This window comes from Sminthopsis crassicaudata, chromosome 6 (assembly GCF_048593235.1).
Source record: "Sminthopsis crassicaudata isolate SCR6 chromosome 6, ASM4859323v1, whole genome shotgun sequence".
NCBI classification, from domain to species: domain Eukaryota; kingdom Metazoa; phylum Chordata; class Mammalia; order Dasyuromorphia; family Dasyuridae; genus Sminthopsis; species Sminthopsis crassicaudata.
In genome coordinates this window covers 162874108-162896030 of record NC_133622.1, presented here as the reverse complement: position 1 = coordinate 162896030, position 21923 = coordinate 162874108, and the positions used below count along the sequence as shown (strand labels likewise).

The 21923-nt window shown below is 37.7% G+C and overlaps 1 protein-coding gene across 1 annotated transcript in view; it reads left to right on the top strand.

Annotated features, from left to right (window-relative positions):
• Nucleotides 1–15595, top strand: part of PARM1 (prostate androgen-regulated mucin-like protein 1) — a 108523-nt gene extending 92928 nt beyond the window's left edge. Inside the window, exons 3-4 of the mRNA XM_074274597.1 lie at nucleotides 7002–7080; nucleotides 15396–15595. Of these exons, the coding sequence (XP_074130698.1) occupies nucleotides 7002–7080; nucleotides 15396–15480 (164 nt within the window). The 3' untranslated portion in view covers nucleotides 15481–15595. The remainder of the gene's footprint in view (nucleotides 1–7001; nucleotides 7081–15395) is intronic.
• The last annotated feature ends 6328 nt before the right edge of the window (nucleotides 15596–21923 follow it).

Sequence of the window (21923 nt, the reverse complement as noted above, 5' to 3'; positions counted from 1 at the left end):
TGGAGAGAAAGAATTGTTGTAAGAATGATTTTTTTTCTCAGAACCTTTACCAGGAGGTTTAAGATAGGTGTTCTCCTGTTTTCTAAGGCCAACTTCAGCCTTTCATTGCCTTATGTCATCTCTATCTGGATCAGTTCTCCTTTCAAAAATAAAAAAATCTCCATTCCAAAAGTTTTTCCTACTGTCTTGCTGTATCTGCTAATTTGAACCTTAATTATGAATATTGTAATCTCATTATCTATTTAATTATACACTCTTCCCAAACACATCCAAACTCTCCCCCTTACACACACACACACACACACACACACACACACACACACACACACACACACACACACACACACACACACATAAACTAGGGGAAGTCCAGGTTGTATTTTTTTAAAGTTCCCCGTAAGTCTTTTTAAATTTTTTTTCTTGTTTATCCCTTGGTGGCCCCTTTTACTACTTTTGTCCCATAAATCAATCTTTCTCTTAAACTGTGGTTTATAAACCCAACTTATTGGTTTCATTCTTAGTCAGTTCTTTTTACTTTATACTTATTTATGTTTTTCCTGCCTTTATTTAAAGTGTTTCTGAATCAAATAATCTACCCACCTCTCTGTTGTTATTTCCGGGAGGGGGGTAGTGAGAAGTAAAGGTGACTTGTTTTTTTCTTCTTTTTTGCATTAAAACCTCAAATACCTCTCTGAATGTTCACTCTTTTTCATTGTTATAGCTTGAGCTCTTACTTTATAGAACTCTATATTGCATCTCTAATGTTTTTTAAATATAAAATGCAGTGTAATTTCAGGTCTTATTTCTTCATATTTAAAAGTCTTTATCTTGATTATCTACAAAAATTGTTCAGTTTAACCACTATGCCTTGGAGTTTGGTGAACAGGTATTTCTTGGTCCTAGAAGCCATCCATGGATGCGCTTGATTGGTGCTTTTTTGTCTGTATTCAGAAGTTCTATACAGTTTTCTTGTATTGTATCCTGAATTATGACATGCAAGTTTTTCAATTTGTTATGTTCTTTTGGATACTTATAGTTCTTAAGACATTCTGTCTTTAAGGAAAGTTTCTTTGACATATACAATTCATATGTTCTTTTAACATATTTGCCTTTTGCTTCTCTGCTGCCAAATTTTCCTCCTCTCCAGTAATTTCATGTTCTATTTATGTTACAATCTTTCTCAGCTTCCATTAATTTGAAAGCAGATTCTCCATCATTTATTCACTTTTTCTTAATAACTCAATAAACATTTATTAAGTGCCTGCTATTTGCCATGCACTATACTAAGTGCTAGAGGTAGAAAAAAGAAACAAAATATAGTCCCTGCCCTCAAGAAACTTATAATCAAATGGGGAAGGCAACATGTAAACATATGTGTGCATATATGTACACATATATACATATGTATGTTTATATATATATACATGAAAATAATTAATGTTAATTATTAAGAGGTTTATTAAGGCACTGGAATTAAGAAGGATTGGAGAGGGCTTTCTATAGAAGATTAAGATTTTGGTTGAAATTTAAAGGAAGCCAGGGAGGCCAGTGATCCAAGTAAAAAAGGGAAAGCATTCCAAGCATGGGGACAGGTAAAGAAAATGCCCAGTGGGGACAGCTAGATGGTGCAGGGACATACTAGCCCTGAAGTCTGGAGGACAAATCTGGCTCAGACACTTAACACTTCCTATCTGTGCGACCCTGGGCAAGTCACTTAACCTCAATTGCCTCAGAAAGAAAATGCCAGAGCCAAGCGATGCACAGCCAGGAGGCCAGTGTCAACAGAATCAGAGAGTCTGTATTAAAGAGAAAGGTTTAAGAAAACTAGAGATGTAGGGGGGGAAGTGGATTACGAAGGATTCTGAATGCCAGACAGAACACTTTGTATTTGCTTCAAAAGGCAATACAAAACTACTGGGGTTTACTGAGTGGGAGGTGGAGATGGAGACATGATCTGATTTAAGTTTTAGGGAAAATTACTTTAGTGGATAAATGGAGAATGTTTTGGAGTGGGAAAACTTAAGGCAGGCAGACCCACCAGCAAGCTAATGCAATAGTCCTACCTTGAGGTAATGAGTACCAGAGAGCTAGCAATGTCACAGGAAAGAAGGGGACATATTTAAGGGATACTGCAAAGATAGAATTGGCAGGTCCTGGACTTGAGAGTTCTTAGCTGTAGAGGGTGAGAAATAGTGAGGAATCCAGGAAGACTCTAGGTTGCAGGTCTGGGGGAACTAGGAGAATAATGTAGCCTTCTACAGGAAGAAAGTTGGTCAGTTCTGTTTGGGGCATATTATATTTAAGATGTCTACTGGTCATCCAGTTCAAGATATTGGAAAGGCAGATGGAGATGCCAGATTGGGGCCAAAAAGGTAGATTTAAGAATCACCAGCATTGATATAGTCATTAAATCCATGAGATCATCAAGTGATTAATATAGAGGGAGTAGAGAAGAGGATCCAGAACAAAGCTCCAAAGGACACCTGGGCAAAGAGCGTGTGATCTGCAGGAGGATCCAGCAAAGGAGAAAAGGAGAAGTATATGATGAATGCCAATTGCTGACATAATTTCATTCCTAATTTTCTTCTTTAAATTTTGTTCCATTTCTTTTTTTGAACCTTCCTGGAATTTTGTGTTGTGACATTCCATGATCTCTGATGCATTCACGGGATTCTGTCTTTTCACCAGGCAAACATTGTTCACTTTCCTTAAAATGATATTTCTTCAATGTGACTTGGTTTTCTCTTTGAGCTTTCATTCATTTTTTTCTTTCAGGACTATTCTCTGTTGTTTTTTAGTTGCTTATAAATTTTTATTTTTTTTTTTCTTTTGGTCTTTTTTGGTTTTTCTTTTTATGGTCTCTTCCACTCACTCTCCTTTCCCTAGGATACAGACACCTCTGGCTAGGGTGCTGAGTGGGACTTTGCTTAGCTTCCTCCCTTTTGCACAATATGGATATGAGTTGAGTTTTTTCCAGTCTCCTTTCCAGTCAGGCCTGGTGTGATGTTTGCCATAGCCTATGATTTTTTTTTTTAGCCCTACTTATACATCAGTCTTATTCATTTATGTGGAATTACAAAAGCGATGATTGTTTGCTTTTTTGGGTGGAGTCAAAAGGATGAGGACATCTATAAATGACCCCTACAACCAACCCCCAACTCACAACCCTATGAGTTTGATTGTACTCATAGCAATGGGCACTTGGGAGTTGGGGAGAGACCTGAGAGAGACTCCAGTTAACTCTTGAGGATTTATTCTAGTCTTACCTTGTAGGGCCAGATATGACAGTATATCTTGAAGTTTCAGAGTTGGACAAGTCTGCAGTAGAAAATTACTATTTTGGCATCTTGGTGGTCAAGACAAAAATTTTCCCAAGAAAGCCAAAACTATGAATATCCCTGAAGCAAATAGAAGCAAATTTGAGAAATTTGGAAAGGAAGACAAAGAGTTTATGTAATTTCACTTTAAAGTCTCCGTAAAAAGGATAATTAAACAGAAAGAGGAGCAAGGGGTTAATTTTCAAAATTTTATTACTAAGTGGCAATCATTGAGCCTCCTTCCCTTCCCTCTAGGTTACAGGCACTCTTTTTCTGAGCTTGTGAAAATTCCAGGGCATTTGAAAAGAATCATCAGGAAGCATTAAGTATCTAGGAAATTGAGTCTTCATTTGATGAACTCTCAATTGGTCTCATCTCAATCCATTTTGGAGACCTCTCTCCTTTCCCCCAAAGCAGAAAGCAACCCTTCAAAACAGCCAGACATTTACTATGAGGGAGAGTTGACTCCCAGTCCTTTGGGCTAAAGAAATAATCATCTTTGTGTTGAGTCGGCAGGAACATTTCTGATCATTTCATTTTATAATTATACTTAACCAGAAGTCAGACAGAGCTGCATCTCTTTAGCTGCGTGAACCCCTAGAAATAAAATGTTTGTGAATTTAAAAATAAATCTTAAAGCATCCTACTACATTCCTGCCACTCACTTAATTTTGGCATTCTTTAGCTTTCTCCTGCAGCCAGGTGGTTTAGTGGATAAAATTCAGGGCCTGGAGTCAGGAAAACCTGAGTTCAAAAACAGCCGTACACACTTACTCACTGGGAGCATTAAGAGCAGATTTTAGTTGGAACTTGAAGGAAGCCATGCTGCTTCTTCCTTTCTCAAAAATCTTCAGTGGCTCCTGTAAGATCAAATATAAATACCTTAGTCTTTCCATAGTCTTAAAGATCCCGCAGTCTGGTCCCAGCTTTATCTTTCCAGACACCTCATGATACTGTTCTACCTGTACCCCGAATTGTAGCCAAACTGGACTACTCATTCTTCCCTAATGCATCCTATCCACTCTCACCTTTCTCATCATCATAGCTAACATTTATATACTTCTTTAAAGTTTATAAAGTGTTTAGTACATTTTATCTCATTTACTGTTCACATCAATTCTTGTGGCATAGATGCTATTATCATCATCCCCATTTTATAGATATGGAAATCGAGGCTGACAAAGGTTGAATTTCTTCCCCAGAAATTTCCCACAATTAGTAAGCATCTAAGGCTGGTCTTCCTGACTTCAAATCTTATGCTCTAGCCACTGAACCACCTACTTCTGCTAAGTGAATTTTTGTTTTTATTTGCCAGGTCCAGGCCTCTATGCCATTTCCCAGTCTTTATCTCCCCTCTGGCTCTCTGTCTTTCTTATATCTCTCTGTGTGGTCCTCCAAATGCCCTAACCCTTGAAATCAGACTGTCTTGTTTACTTGTATTTGTATTTCTAACATTTAGCATAATTTCTAACACATATCAAAGTATTGAATTTTTTCATCTACCTATATGTTCTTTGAAGAAAATCTCATTCATCTAGATGGAAGAGTTCTGATTTCTTTACATTTTTAAAAGAAATAGCTATATTATTTTGGTCACATATTATATTATTAATCAATCATAGGCATTCATTAAACCCCTACTATGCCCCCAATCATTATAGTAGGCTACTAACTGCTTCTCTTCCACTGGGCTTATTTTATATATAAGTTGTAATACAAATCAAGGTTTATGAAGATAATGAGACATTCAGAGATATTTTTAAACATTTTTCTGGTTATACATGTATATTACTTTTTTAACATTTTTTATGAATCATGTTGAGAGAGAAAAATCAGAACCCCAAAGATTTTTTAATTCAAAATAAGTTTTAATACATCATGCTACAAAAGTAAAGTGTTTACTCATTTTTACAAATTATGTAGTAACAGAATCATGTTATATCATTAAAAAAATGCAACTTGGAAAAACTGTTGAAATAGGAATGTTTTTCTAGATATTCTTTTTAAAAATATTTATTTATTCTATTTTTAATTTATGGAATAAAACAAACATTTCCATACCGTATTATAATAAAAAATGGTTGCACATAAAACTGTAAATCTGTTATGCATAATTTGTTGTTTTATTTAAATATATAATGAAGTTATCATGTAAATTTTCCCCTTTTTTTCTTTCCCTTCCCCCCTGCCACTCCCAAGGAATGACTCATATTCTCATATATTTGGCAAAGTTTTTTATATATTTGAAATTTGAGACCTTTATCTGAGAAACTGTCTATAGAAGTATTGTTCCCAATTTTATGCTTTCCTTATAATCTTGGCTATATTTCTTTTACTTATAAATTTTTTTAAATTTAATGTAATCAAAATAGACCATTTTACACCTAAGTTTGCTCTCTATTTTTTAAAATCATAAATTGTCCAGCTATCTATACTGATAAGTGATGTATTTCATGTTCTAATTTTCTTGTAATATCTCTTTTTATATCTTAGTTGTGTATCTATTTTGACCTTACCTTGGTAAATGGTGTAAGATACTGGTCTCGCACAGTTTCTGCCATCCTGATTCCCAGAGATTTTAAATAACAGGTCCAAAATTACACGCACAATGCTACAGTTAGAACGGATACTCCTAAGTGTCTCAGATCCCTGGGCCAGACTGTACATACACAACTTTATTTCATCATTAATTAATGGTCAGTAAAGACAATCATCACCAGTCACCAAGTCTGCATTATGTGCCGGGCCTGTCCTAGTGCTCTGGATACATAGAAGATCAAATAAATAAATAGACAGTCCCTGCCCTTGAGGAGCTTACTTCACAGTTCAATAAACATGCAAACAACTGTGTGGCATTTAAAAAGTTTGACAATTTCTGGGTAATTTAATCACTTTATTAATAAGGTCCTATAATATGTATTAATAAAAAAGATCAGTAGCACTCTTTAGTAACAAAGACCATTATGGCAACAGGCTCACTTGGAAAACTGGGTATTCCAAAGAATGGCAATCAACTCTGACCGACTAACAACTAATGAAAAAATTTATATTACCGTGAGGAGCTAGATCTATTCTAATAAACTTTAATCATGCTATTTACTTCTAAATTTCCCAGCCTTGGGCAATCTATTCAAAGAATTTATCCCCACCCAAGCCCATGAAGAGAAGTTTGAGTGGGGTCCCACCGGGATTGAGGGAAAAGTTCATTCAGCCTTCAAAGACTAAACCTTAGAAAAAGAGAGGAACCCTGGGTCTCCCCAGATCACTCAGCTATAACAAACAAGATATAGACAAGACAGGTTGGAGATCATCAGCAGAGGAAAGGCATTGAAATTAAGAGGGACTGGTAAAGTGAGTTTGGAGTTGGGATTGAAGGAAACCAAGAGATGGAGATGAGGAGGCAGAGCATTCCATAAATGGGGGACTCTAGTGGCTTATGCACATGGTACATACTGCCTCTCCCTGAACTTGTAGAAGAGGAGCCTGGTTGATGGAAGCCAGACCTTGCACCTCACTATGATCCTGCACTTCATGCATTAGGAAGCATGGCAGACATGAACTGGTTGCCTTCAGTCTTCTCCAGAGAGAATAATGGGGTTAAGCAGGGAGCTGAATCATGTACTTTCCCAAGTCAATTAATTCCTCGCGTTTCTCTCCCTTTCCATCTTTTTTCCTCCTTTGCAGGAAGCATTGTAGCCATTACTGTGACGGTGATTGCAGTGGTGTTGCTGGTGTTTGGAGTAGCCGCCTATCTGAAAATCAGGTAACATTTGCCTTATTTTCCCTCATGAATTAAATCGTATTTCCTAGCTCTGCACTGTTGGCCAATAATAAGCCATCAAAAATAATTTATTAAGTATCTAACATGTGCCAAGCACAATTGAATGCAAAGAAAGTTTTTTTTAAATAAAATAAGTCCCTATCCTAAAAGGGTTTATATTCCAAGATCTGGATGGCTACATGCAAACAAAATACAGCCAGAATAAATCAGAGATCCTCTTAAGGAAAGGCACTAATATTTGCTAAATTTTTTCAGAGTCTCTTTATTTCCCAGATTTCTCAGTCTCTTTATTTTCTCTATTTCTTCTCAACAATTTAGTATTCAGGATATGTCTCATTCAAGAACAGCTAGGTGGCTGAGTGATTAGAGTACGAGGCCTGAAGTCAGGAAGACTCACCTTCTTGAATTCAAATCTGGCCTAAGGCACTCCCTAACTCTGTGACCCGGGGCAAGTCACTTAATCCTGATTGACTCAGTTTCTCCATCTGTAAAATGAGCTGAAAGTGGCAAATCACTCCAGTATCTTTGACAAGTCAGAAACACCTGAAAAACAACATATGTTTCACTCAATCATGTTCATATCAGAAAATTCATTCTCATAATGCATCTATATCATCCTTATCCTCCTTTTTTCTCTTATTTCTTGCCTGCTTCACAAAATGTAGAACATATATTGGATCTTGGATCAGAAAATCTAGGTTCAAACTACATCTTTCCCATTTAAGACCTACGTGACTTTGGGCAAGACTCAAGGTCACCTAGGTCTTAGGTAGCAGACTTTGTTTCTTCATGGGTAAAATAAGAAGTCTGAGCTACGCAGGGTGTGCTGGTAAATGTGTAAAAACCAACTCTCAAAAAAAAGGTGTGATCTTGAAAAACTTTTAAGTTTAATCTATGGGCAGCCGATAGAGAACCAGCCCTAGAGGCATTCTATGTGGACTCTTAATTTTTTTGGTGTTGGATACCCATTGGAAGCTAGATGAAATCTTTGACTCCTTTTCAGAATAATGTTTTTAAGTAGATAAAATAAAATTAATAGGATTGCAAAAGAAACTAATTGTTTTGAAATGTAGAAACCAAAAATTTTTTTAAAGTTCATAGAAAACATAAATCTGGTCCAGAAGGAAAACAAATGTCTCTTTCAAAGTATCTATAGGCCTAAGCATGGTGGCACACACCTGTAATTTCTGTTGTGAAAGAAACTGAAACTGGTGGATAGATTGAGTTCAGGAGTTCTGGAGATGCATTTGGGCTCAAACTGATGAGGCAGGGGTGAAGAGGGCAAGTTGCATCAAGTCTGACATAAATGCAGAATCCCTGTGGAGGTGAGAGTGTATTCTAGCCTGGGCAAAATAGGGAAGACCTAGAAGCAAAAATAATTATTAAAAGGACCCTGGAATCACCTTCAAAATCTTTCTCCTCCTCCAATGTTAATAAAACCTGCTTTTCCTCAACTATTTACCATCAGTAAATAATAAAATAAATATTCCTGTCCATATATTCAAGTTGTGTCATTTTTATATTTATTAATATTATAATAGTATTGTTGTTGATATTTTTTCATAAAATATGTATTTTAGTAGCTAAATGGATCAAATCACATTCTAGCAAATATCCCATGAGCCAAAGTATTATTTATAACAACTTCTCTAAGAAACTGACTTTCAAGTTTCAAACATCTGACTTAGAAAAAACTTTTAATATATTTTTAGTCCATTTTAGTTGGGAATTTCCTCAATCTAAATAGCATAATGGATAAAGCACCAGACATAGGGTCCATATTATACCCCAGACATTTTTGACATTGGATAAGTCACTGAAACTCAATGAGCCTTATTTAGCTTCCAGTTCTGCAAAAATAATTGTCCTCAAAGATCCCTTTCAATTATGAAGCTATGACAGATTTCCTGAAGAGACTTCCCATGCCTGGAAGATCTACAGCAAGAATGATACCTCAAACCACCAATGCAGAGAGAAAGACAGAAAAACAGAGAGAGGGAGAAACATAGAGACAGCGACAGAGAGTGTGAGCCAGCCCCAGTCCACCAAGAATGTAAATCAGGATTCCTTAAATTGTTATCTGATCTTTTCTCCATATTTATATAAATGTATATTTTGGTTAATCCATTTGAAGATATTATTCTGAAAATGGGTCCATAGTCTTCACCAGAATGCTAAAAGTATAAAAACACACAAAAATGTTAAGACTTCCTGTTGTAGAATCTCTGGTATTGGTTTAGGTTTAGCCCAGAGGAGACATTCTACCAATTACTATAGCCAAAAGAAAGATAAAGACAAACTATCTTGAATCAGTACCTAGGATTGTAGGACTGATATGCTATAAGAAACCAGAATAACAATTGCTTTTGTGTTGATCCCCCAACAAGAAAAGACTATAAAATAAAATCTACAAGTTTCATTAACAGGCCATTTAAAATTGTTGTAGCTCCTACTGATGTCTGATTAAATTTTTATAAAATTTCCAGAAGAATATAATAGTTCTTTCTGAGCCAAGTTTATCCCAGATGGGAAAGGTCAATGAAATATCAAATTGAAATGGGTCTTGGTTGTCTCCTTTGAACAATCCCTCCCCCTCAAATGCTGACAGTTCTCATGGAGATGGAAATGGAGTATCATTATTGATCTGACACTGACAACTTAAATGAACAGATCTCTCATACAGAAATCCCCTAAGGAAAAACCCTTTCTGCTGCTCTATTAGAATTTGGGCAAAAGAAGCGATGGATTAATGGCCCTCACAGATCTTAAGCCCACAATAAAAATCCCATCAAGAGTTGTTTTAACAGTCTCTTGGATTTCCCCTATTCCTCCCCTCCCCATCACCAAACAACAATTAGTTACTCATCTATAAAGGCTCTTATCCAATGCTCGGAAAATTATTAGTAATTCAAAGGTATTTTTCCCTGAGGTTAGATCTTGCCCTAACTAGAAGTTCAATCAATCCCCTTTTACATTTTCTCCAAATCTCTACAAAAAAACTGCAGCAAAGAAGATATTTTATTTTCTGAGACTTCTTAGTTTATGGCAACTGATGTCCTATACCAAAAATCAATGAAGGTGACATTTTTTATAACCAAATGAAAATACCACTGGCCAAGGCTGGGAGGGGGAAGTATTAAATTCTACTAATGCTTGCTAGCTCTCTCTCTTGGCCAAATCTCTTACATTCCCTGAGCCTCAGTTTTTTCATCTGTAAAAATGGATTATAATTACATTCACATCATTATGCCATAAGAGTTATGAGGATCAAATGAAATAATGTGTATAAAGCACTCTACAAATGCCAATATTCTTTAAGCTTATATATGTGATTTCACTGATGTGGAGAACTCACAGTGTAGAAATTCTTCATTTTAATGCAGATTAGCATTTAGTCCATAAACTAGAGGTTTAGAAAAATGCTTAGGTTAAATGATCACGCAGGGGTATTATAGCTAGTATGTATCAGAGGCAGAGATTATATATCAAAGGACCAATTCTCTATCCACCACACCACATTACTTCTCCAGCAAGACTGAATAACAAATAAACACTGGACCTGTAGTCAAAGGATTTGGTTTCAAATTTTGATTCTCCTATTTTCTATCTGTGAGAGAAAAGGAGGGAGGGGGGGAGACACAGAGAGAAAGAGAAAGGGAGAAAGGGAGGGAGGCATGGAGACAGAAAGAGAGAGAGAGAAACAGAGAAAGGGAGGGAAACAGACAGAGAGGGAGACACACAGAAATAGAGACAGAGACAAAGGGAGGGAGGCATGAAGACAGAGAGAAAGAAAGGGAAACAGAGAAATAGAGAGGGGAAGGAGGAGGGGAGGGAGAGAGAGATTGATACTCCTTCAAATAACTTAACCTCCAACTTCTTCTATTCACTCATTTCTCATGACCTCTTCTACTATACTTCAGCCATGCACAAAGATGATCATACCATCCACAAGCACTCCACCTCCATATTCATGAACTCTGAATTCCTCTATCTGATTATAATCTGATTATTCCACTTTTCCTTCTGCCTGCAGGGTCTAACATGGTCTTCATCTAAACCTTTATTTCCAATCCTTCCGCCCCTTTGCTCTTTCCCAGAAGATCAACCTTGCACTGATTACACTCCCCTTGGTGACCCAATTCGTTTTTGGATGCTCCTTTTACTTTGTTGTTTTTCATGTCCTGCCAATCCCCAGTTTTGGATTATTCCCACTATGCATTGCCTTCATGCCTATTCTTGGGCAACTGAGTAGAGCTGGAGAAAATAACAAAATGTACCAATTTATGTTACATGATCTTAACAGCACCTTCCCTGTGGCAAGGCAATCCTTTTATATCTCTCCTGATTGATTCACTATCTTTATTCACGTAATGGCTTTACTAAATCATTTCATCCTTCCTCAAACCTCATGTTGTTCCCCATTCCCATACCTCATCAACTGACGGATTTGTTTCATATTTCACTGAAAAAAGTTGAGGCCATTCTCTAAGAGCTCCCCTTTCTCTCTTCCTCCTCATCTTATTATCAGTCAGCTGCATTCTGCTACTGTATTTTCTTTCATTCCTGTCCTAAGTGAGGAGTCCTTACCAAGGCTAAGCCCTCTACCTGCTGGAGCCATCTTATCCCATCCCCTCTCCTCCAATAAATTTCCCTTTCTATTATCCATCCTCTCTCTATTATCCATCTTGAATGTCTCCCTGTCTACACACTGCTTCCTTATTACCTACAAACATACCTTTATCTCCTTCATCTTCAAAAATAAAAAAAAAACCTTCACTTGATCAATCCATCCCTGTTATCTTTTGCCCCATGTCTTTCTTCCCTTTGATAACTAAATTCTTTGAGAAAGTCATCTATAATTGGGGTTTCCCCTCTTTTTCTCAACTTTCTGCACTCTGGCTTTTGTCTTCATCGTTCCACTGAAACAGATCTCTCTAAAGTTACAGGTAGTTTCCTAATTGCCTAATCTAATGAATTTTCTCAACTCTTATCCTTCTTGATCTCCTTATAACCTTGAACATTGTCAATAACCATCTTCCCTTTAATAGGAAGAAGATGCCGCCTTCTTTCTAGGTTTTCATGCCCTTGCCCTTTCTTGTTTCTCCTCCTCATGTTCCCTTGCATGCTCTTCACCAAGGTCATGTGCACTAAGCTTAGGGATCCCGCAGGATGCTCTCCTGGTCCTTCTTCTGCTGCCCCTGGGCAATATTTCTTATTAGCTTATGTGGACTCAGTTATCACTTTGAAAATGATTCTTGATCCCAACATTTATCATGACTTCCAGTCTTGCATTCTACCCATTGGGCATATCAAATTAGGTGTTGCACAGACATCCTAAACTCTATGTGTCCCAGTGAACTGGGTGAATGAGTGATAACTCATTCGCTTTTCCCCAAAACTCTTTCTTCTTCCTATGACTATTGAAGGTACCACCATCTTCCCAGTCCTTCAGTCAGGCAATGCAGGTGTAATCTTTGAGGCCTCATTCTTCAGTCTATCACTGTCCATTTCCCCTTTGCAGAATCTCTGGAATATGGCCCCGTTTCCCTTCTGACACTGACACTCCTTGGTACAGATTCATAGCATGTCTCTAGGATTATTACAGCAGCCTGCAGACTGGCCATTCTCAGGGGTATGATAGAGCCATCTTGAACCAGCAAACAAAAATTGATTGTTAAACTCACTGTGGACAGTTTAGCAGATGTTACAGACCAGGATTTGATTTATTATTATGCTGATTACCTAGACTTCAAGTAATAGAAAAATGTTAATAATGCAAATTAACCTTAAAAGCAAAATCATTAATAGGTTTGAAGGAGAGCTGGTTGTTAAACATTTATCATTACACCCTTGGTTTTCTAGCTTCAAGTCTCTCCCTACTCCAATTCAATTGCCATTCCATTATCAAACTGATCTTTCTAGCACAAGTCTAATACTCCTTCCTTTTCTTTTCAATAAAATTCAGTAGAAGTTTATCAGCTCCAGAATCACATATAAAATCCTCTGTATGGCATTCAAAGCCCTTCATAACCTAGTCTTCCTTTAGAATATTCTTGCATTTTATTCCCCAATATATGCTCTAATAACACTGCCTCCTTGGTTGCACATAATACTACATCTCTTAACTCCAACTCTTCCACTGGCTCTCCTCCATGTCTCAAATTCTCTCCTTTCTTTCCATCTTCTAGTTCTCCTGACGTACTTCAGGTCCCCATCTCCCTTTCTTGCTTCCCCTTGATATTAGTGCTTCTCTCTGTCATTACTAGCTTCCATTTTCTATATCTTGTTTATGAGCTGTTTGCATACATACACTTGTTTATATGCTGTATCCCCTATTAATTTGTGAGTTCCTTGAGGATAGTCACCATTTTCACACTTTTTATATCCCTCTTGACCGGTATAAATGATCCTATTCCATCTCCTCTTCTCTAGCCCAGGACCTGGCACCAGATTGTACCTGCCTGATAAATGGTTGTTGACTTGTCTTGGATTAGCTTCCTCCTGAAATATTTGCAAAATTATTAGGCATCTCTTGTCATCCATTCATATTCCCATCTCCTACATCCTGCCCTCCATTTTTATCAGCATTTATTTCTAAATTAAGAAACAAATTTAAACTGAAATCTGAACTGCATCTGGTTGAAGCACACGGAAAATACCAGCCTTGATCCTCACCTGCTGCTGGGTCCCATAGAGCACCTCAGTATTTGAGAAAAGCAGTACAGAGGGGAGCAAGAATTCCAGTGTGAGAAGAGGAGGAGGAGGAAGAAACAGATGGAATACTAAGAGTTAACATTCCTGACAGACTGATGCTTGGGCAGTTTGCTCTGTTTGATTCAGGTGTACAAGTTTCACAGTTTGGGGAGTTTCCATTGCCTTGCTCCTCACTGCCAAAGAAGCATCCTCCACCTTGGATGGTCATTAACAGTCATTATCATTGCTATTCTACATAAAGACCTGTTTTCAGTTTAAGAAGAAACTTTTGTCCTTCCTTGTGGAGGACCCCTTAGATGACACTGATTGAAGGCAAAGGTCATGGCTACTCTCCTTTAAGTTAGTTACACAGGAAGAGCAATATTTTATGATGAAGAACTGTGAATGACTTAGCTATTCTCAGTAATACAATGATACGAGATTAATTCCAAAGGAAGAGGGATGGGAGCAAGAGGAGGAAGGAATTTGTAATTTGACATTTTCTAAAAATGTTTCAATTGTTTTAACATGTGATTGGGGAAAATAAAATATTATTTTAAAATAATAACAGCTATCATTTATGTAACACTATGTTTTGCAAAACACTAATATATATATATGTATATATATATAGTATACATGTGTATATACATATATATATATATAATCTCATTTGATCTCATATCAATCCTTGGAGGTAGATGATATTATTATTCCCATTTAACAGATGAGGAAACTAGGGAAGTCAGTGGTTAAGTATCTTGTCCAGAGCCAAGCAGCTAGGGAATGTCTTAGGCAGAATTTGGACTCAAGCATTTTTGATTCCAAGTCCGGCACTGTTATCAACTGAACCATCTACCTACTCCATGCTTCAAAGGAGATCAGAAGGACATCAGATCAAAGACATTGTTTCTACATTAATTTTCTCACATTTTTATAACACAAGAAAAATCTTATTGCTGATGCTTCCATATTTTTGTGATGTAACTCTATCCAATGACTTAAAAACAATCATTGGATCTCATTTTCTATTAGAATATATCGATTTTATTCCCAATCAGAGAATAACCAGTGATGGAAACTGGAGACAAGAAGTATGGAAGGCATGAGGGGAAGGAAGGTGAAAGGAATTGCCTAAGAAGCTTGTCACACTTTCTAACTTTCAGAATCATAGAGAAGTAGCATTTATGAATGGAAAAAAAAACATGTCAAGTAGCAAGGGCAGTGGATAAGACATGGGCAATCTCATCAGCCACAGAACCTCTAAAGTATTAAAAAGCCCAGAAGAAAGAGGTAATGGGTAGATTCTATACCCAGAATAACATAGGGCGTATTTCTTAAGGGTAATATAGAGAGAGTGATGTTACCAAGATCTAGATTATACTTTTACCACAAAGGAACAGCTAGATGGCATAGTAAATATATCACACCAGCCCTGAAGTCAAGAGGATCTGGGTTCAAATCTGGCCTCAGACACTTAACAGTTACAAGTCACTTAACCCCGATTGCCTTTGCAATAAGAATAGATACAGATGAGATAAGAATGTGGGGTAGCTCCAACTCCACTCCAAGTAACCAACTCTCTCATTTCCCTTTTCTTCCAGGCATTCTTCCTATGGAAGGCTGCTGGATGATCATGACTACGGATCCTGGGGCAATTATAACAACCCACTTTATGATGATTCCTAACAGAGAAACACGGAATGGGACAAGACATATATGTTCTTTAATTTAAAAGTGCTTATCCAGTAGCATTAATGCTAATTACCTGATATGCATTCAATAACAATCCTGTGGCCTGTTTTGTTGGTTTTATTGTTTGTTTGTTTTTTAATTTTTATTTTTCTTCTCTTCTGGTTTCTGCTTCCCTTCTCCTTAGGGGGAAAAAAAGAGCTATCATTTTTAGGTGAATCCAAACTAAATCTCAACTGAATGAGACAACATGGAAGATGAGACCACCCTGGCTGCTCTGGAGAAGGGATATACTTTTAGGGGAGCATGGATGGCTTTTATGTGGGAAATCATATTAAATCTCCATAAAAGAAAGCCAGAGAAAATGATCACTAGAGGGGTTTTCATCTGCAGAAGCTCATGTTTCTCCAATTCCTTTTTAATCTCTGTTTATCTGGTCCTGGATCCCAGCTGCAGCTCTGCAGAAATGGTTGCAGGCTCTTTCTTCTCCTAATTAAGGAATGATCAAAATAGAAAGCGCATGAAAGGAGGGAGCCTGCCGAGGGGCAGAATTAACAAGTAAGCTTCAGATCCCGACGTGTTCTTGCTTCACAAGGTGTCTCGGATTAAAGATGCCAAAGGCATCCAGCTTCCTTGGAAACCATGCGCTTGCAAGCTTTTTGATGGACCCAATGAGGGTCCTTTAAGGTAAACTTTAAAAGTCTGAGGCAGAGAGGGAGGCAAGGAAGAGCCCCAGCCCCTCTGGAGTTGAGAGAGTATTTGGGTATCAGGGCATGTGTTGGGGCAGGATGCAGAAAAGGCTGTCAGAGAGACCTCTGGGTAGGCTGTGGGCTGCAGTTTATCTGACCACAGCACCCTCTCCACGAGCCCTTGAGGTTGCTGGCCATGGTCTTATTGCCTTTCAGTAATCCAAGGTCAGCCACAGCTGAATTCTGAAGCATTTCTTCAATTTCTCACCTACATATTCCTGTAGATAGGGAATTTACTGCGTGATCAATTCATTGCTTGTCCCCTAGTTCCTGCACTCACTAACTCTCCTCTAATTCACTATATAGACACGCCAAGGCATGTATTTATTTCCTGCATAAAGAAACTTGATTAAATACCAGCACTTTTTTAAGGAAAAAGAACCATTACAGGACAGTGCTCACTCGGATAAAATGAGGCCCACACAAATAAATAGCAATTATTTCCCCTCTATAGCTTTAATCACCATATTTATTGACTTTTGCAAGGTCCATATCCTGGTGAAATTCAAAATACTTTGTACTTGTTTTCAAACATGTCACCCTCTTTTTTTAAATGATAGAGAGACTGTGAAATCTGGTCAGGTATTATTTCAGTCAGTCCACAAGCGTTTATTCACGCACTTACCTCCTGCCAGACATTGTACTAAACTTTGGATATATGAAGAAAGGCAAAATTAATCGTTAAATTAATAGATCCCTGCTCTCAAGGAGCTTACAATCCAACCCTTGCTGTGGATAGATCTATGTTTGGCCTACAGGAACTTGTGGTTCTCCTGCATCTCTCTGGTCTCCTGCAAATGATGTATTATACCCCTAAACAATAAGAAGGGGTAATTACCCGGTATACATCCTTTCTTCCATCACTGTCCAGAAGTAGAATTGTTTCCTAAGCTTTCAGGTGCCAAAATTGACGTTCTACCACCTTAATCCTTCACTACAAGAATTTAATAGGGATAAACATTACAGCAGCTATTTATTAAAGAATAGATTATTTTTTAAAAAGACAAAGGAAACAACCTCTCATTAGCTAGCTAGCCATCATCTATCTAATAATTAAAAAAAAACAAATCTTTCCCCCCCCCTATTTTATCTTCTTGTATTTTCAGGAATAGGAGTAGTTTTCACATTACTTGTTAGCTATGGAGCTTCTTGCATGTTCCTTTTAGGATCTTTAAAGAAAAAGGTAGAAAGGGCTAATCTCTAATCTCATTCTTCCCCTACTCAACCATACCAATTGTTCTAAATTTAACATGGATGTTCCTCAAAAACAGGGCCTGTTTCATGTTTCTTTTTATGTTCCCAGCATCCAACATGACAGGTAGCTGATATATTCATGGACTCCCAAGAGTTTGGGCCCTTTGAAGAGCAAGGAAGGAAGGCGAGAACCCCACCCTGGGAAACAAAAGACATGTAAATTAACTTTAGGGTACCCTTGCAGCATTTAAGCCAAGAGATGTCAATTCCTCTGGATGCTGGGGTCTGCCCCTGAAGTTTTAAACAGTCCTGAGAGAGTTCAGACTCTACCTGAGGAATCAATAACAAACATTTATTAAGCACTTACTACATGCTAAGCACTGTGCTAAGCCCCGAGGACACCTATAAAAAGTGAAAACTATCTGGCCTGCAGGAATTTTCATGCTAATGAAACAGTATACACAGATAAATCCAGAGATGGAAAGTAGTTTTAAAATATATAGTCATAGCAGTTAATAGAACAAGAAAAAAAAAAACTCCTTTAGGAAGAAGCACTTAAATCACATCTTAAAAGAAAACTAGGGATTCTGAGAGTTGGAAGTTAGGAAGGAGTACGTTCCAGTACAGGTGCAAAGGTTGAAAAAAAGATAAGAGGTGGAATGTGTGTGGCCAATATAACTGAACCATGGAGGGGACAACGTGTCAGAGAACTGGAAAGATAGGAAGGGGCCATATTGGGAAGAGGTTTAAGCGTCCAAAAGAAAACCACATTTGATGCTAGACATGCAAGAGCCATTTTGAAATGGCCTTACAACTTTAAGTATATCCTTTTGGCAGCTGTTATGAATGATGGATTGAAATTGGAAGAAACCTGAAGGTGGGAAACTAATTACAAAGCTCTAGTCCAGATGAGAGATAAGGATAGATAATTAGTTTGGAGGCTACATGAGTGAGGAAAAGGGAATATATGTGACAGAAGGAGAGAAAGAAATGACTAGATTTGGCAATTCATTATATCAGGAAAGAATCAAAGATGATATTGAAATTGAGGACCCAGATGACTGGAAGAATAATGTCCTTCACAACAATAGAGAAGTTCCTGAGATGGGTGGGTTCAGAGGGAAGATAATAAATTCTGTTTTAAATATGTGGAGCTTGGGATGTACATTTGAGTTCATAAGAGTAACAATTCATGTCAATAGGATCCAAGAAGTATCTTTTTTCACTGGAGTGTCTTTTATGCTGGGTTCCAATTGTCTTTCATATTGGTTTATCAGTCTACAGTCATTTATTAAGCATCTATTAAGTGCTAGGCAATGGGGATAACAGGAAAGGGAAAAGTCAATCCTTGTTTTCAAGAAGCTCACGGACTAATTGGTGAGAAAACATGCAACTGATATATACATATATCCCATATGTGTGTAATATAAACATGTATACATATATGTACTGTGTATATACCTGTATGTCCGTGTGTGTACATATATGTATATGTTACAAATTGGTGACAATCAGGAGAGGGAAGCCACTGATATGAAGGGAATTGGGAAAGACTTCTTGCAGAAGGTGGTACTTTATTCCTGAAGGAATCCTGCTCAGACTGAAGCAATGGTTGCTCAAACTGAACCATCCTGATCCCAAGGGAAGATATTACATCAATGGATCCGGGAGCCAGAGATATAGATCACACCCTGAATGACCGCCCCTCCAAAAAGCCCTAATAATAATGGTCTCTTTTGTCATTATGTGAAAGAATTGATTTGATCATTAGTTAGTGTGTTTTAAGCATCCTGACAAAGAAATGAAACCAGTAATATGCTGATAAATGATATAACTGGCTTAGGAAGACAGACTTTTAAGTTCTCTTCACCCTAAGGAAAACATTGTAGGTACAACTGGGTGATAAACTGCTTATTAAGTAGGCATACAGGCTGGTCTGTCTAGATCATCAAGACATAGGATAAAGGGATGTGATTTGGGGCCCATTCTATGTGACCCTGCCTAAGGAGCCCACCCCCTGTGTATTTTTGTTTATTCATTTATAAAATGGAGTTGAGGTTCATCTCCAATGCTCCCTCCACCACCTGCCTCACAGGTAAATGGTGAGAATGAATGAGACCATGTAGGCATTGTGTTTTCAGCCTTTGGAGAAAATCACTATAAATATTAAGAAATATGTAGGCATATAAGTATTTAAGTTTCTCATTTGCTGATACATGAATCTCTTGTTCCCACTTCCAAATGCAAAAGCATATTTGTATCCGAGCATTATCTGAGTGTCATGATGGCTATGTTCTCCCCTCATACAGTAGTAGATTGCTGGACATTACCAGCCTAGAACTTTGAATTCCAGTCTCCGACTTCCAGTGGAAAGGGGGCTTCATGGAGCATGATCGGCATGGGTTGTCACGTAACGTCAGGGGCCAGAGATAGCAGGATGGTATATTAAGGAGCCCCAAGCCCCGAGGACAGCTGAGCTGTAGAACATCCCATCTTCTGCCTGGTCCCTGGTGGGATTTCTTTGGATTTCGTGTCACCTGTTGGTCCTTCATCATTCTTGCACAGATGCATGATTCAGTCCTTTTCCTCTCAGAAGAGAGGACAGATCATAGCTGCACCAGATGCGAATTTGTACAATAATTCACCTTCTTTGCCTTTAACCTTCTTTGTCAAATGAATGTATCACTCACACCTTGCTTTTAAAAGTAGTGGTTGTAAGGGATGATGGAGAAAACCAAATGAATAGAAAAGAAACTGGTTTACTTTTCTTGGGGATGGGAAAAACTGTTCTTGAAAGCTAAGAACACAAGTGGGCAAGTTGATTGGATATTTGATGTCATTGTAACCACATTTGTCCTAAGACACCCCGCGTACCAATTATTATCATACCCATTAAAGTTGTTTTAAGTGCGTGTCTGGTTACTGTGATTTCTCTTTCTTAACTTTATATTTCGCATCAGACTTAGAATCTTGGGTGAGGATCATTCTAGCTCATTAGGCCCACAGTGCAGTTTGAACTGGGTATTTTGCTGTTTGAACCTGGATTTGGAGCCAGGAATCCCAAATTCTTTTTAGCAATGCCTGCTTACTTCCAGTGTTACCTGAGGGCTAGTCATTTCATCTCTCGAGGCCCCATTTCTAAGCTGGGGAAATTGCTCTAATCTACTTAATTTCTAAGATTCTGAAAGACTATTAGTCTCTGATCCACAAATTAATTAGGTTGCTGTTAAATGGAATTTTAGGTACAGAAGTAAAGCTTAGGAGAGTCAGGGATCCTGTGTTTGTAGCCTTGCACTCTTACAGATGAAGAACACAGTTTGGTGAAAAGTCTGGTGGAATTAAATTTGAAGGTGACCCCCAAGAGTCATTCCTGATCAATCTCAATGTGTCCATGAAGATGGGGTTGGTGAGTAAGAAGAAATCAAGAGACCAAACAAGAAGGTTTTTTTATTATTATTATTATTATTCAGCTGGCTGGGTAGATACTAAGGAAATAAAATCAATGTATTCTTTTTATACACGGCTTTTAAGCATCATTCTGCAGCATTAGCAGGAATAGCTTAAACCAATCACAGTAAAGGTCAATTTTGAGATCAGCTGGATGTCAGGAAGGGGTGGACACAGCTTTTCTCGTGTGAACGTTTCCAGATTACCTGTCCCTAGATGGGAGCATTTTCAACTTATGGAATGTAGAATAACAAGTGTTCTCTCCACAGCTGCTGTGGACAATTCTGAATTTTTCCACAACTACAAACCATAAAATAATTTTAAAGGAACAGTTTCATTACTTTGTGATACTATGCTATAATTCAAAGGTGTGGAGATTCAAATGAGATAATGGATGGAAAGCATTTAGCAAATCCTAAAGTATCATATAAATGCCATAAATTAAACTGCTGTTTTATTTCTATTATCATCATCATCATCCTCTAGTCACCAGGGCTCTAATCTGGCAGTGGGTGACTTCATTCACTAAGTCTCTGCTGTGGCTCAGGCAATATTTATTGTTCTTTAGTTTGAATAAATGCCTGTCTGCACCCCATTTGGGGTTTTCATGTCAAAGATCCTGGAGTTCGTTTCCTTCTCCAATTCATTTGACAGATAAGGAAAACAATTAAGTGTTTTATCCAAGGTCACACAATTAGTGTCTGAGATTTGAACTCAGGTCTTTTTTAATTCCAGGTAGGCAACATTCACAGAGCAACATAGGGGTAATGCCTTTATGACGTGATGGAAGTAAAACAAAGACCCTGATGTCAAAATTTCAGTGCTTCCAATTCCATCGAATCCTCTTGATCATTTTAAAGGGATAACTGCTTCTGATATATCTTGGCAGCAGACCGGCTTAGTTTTTTTAAAGAGTTCTACAAGGGTAAGGCCAATATTTAGCCAGCCAACAATCACCTTCCCTTCCAGTTTCTACAGGGCAATTTTTTCCTACTTTGGAAAGGGCTAATGAAGTGTCAACTCATCTTTACACTTCATTTTAACACATTA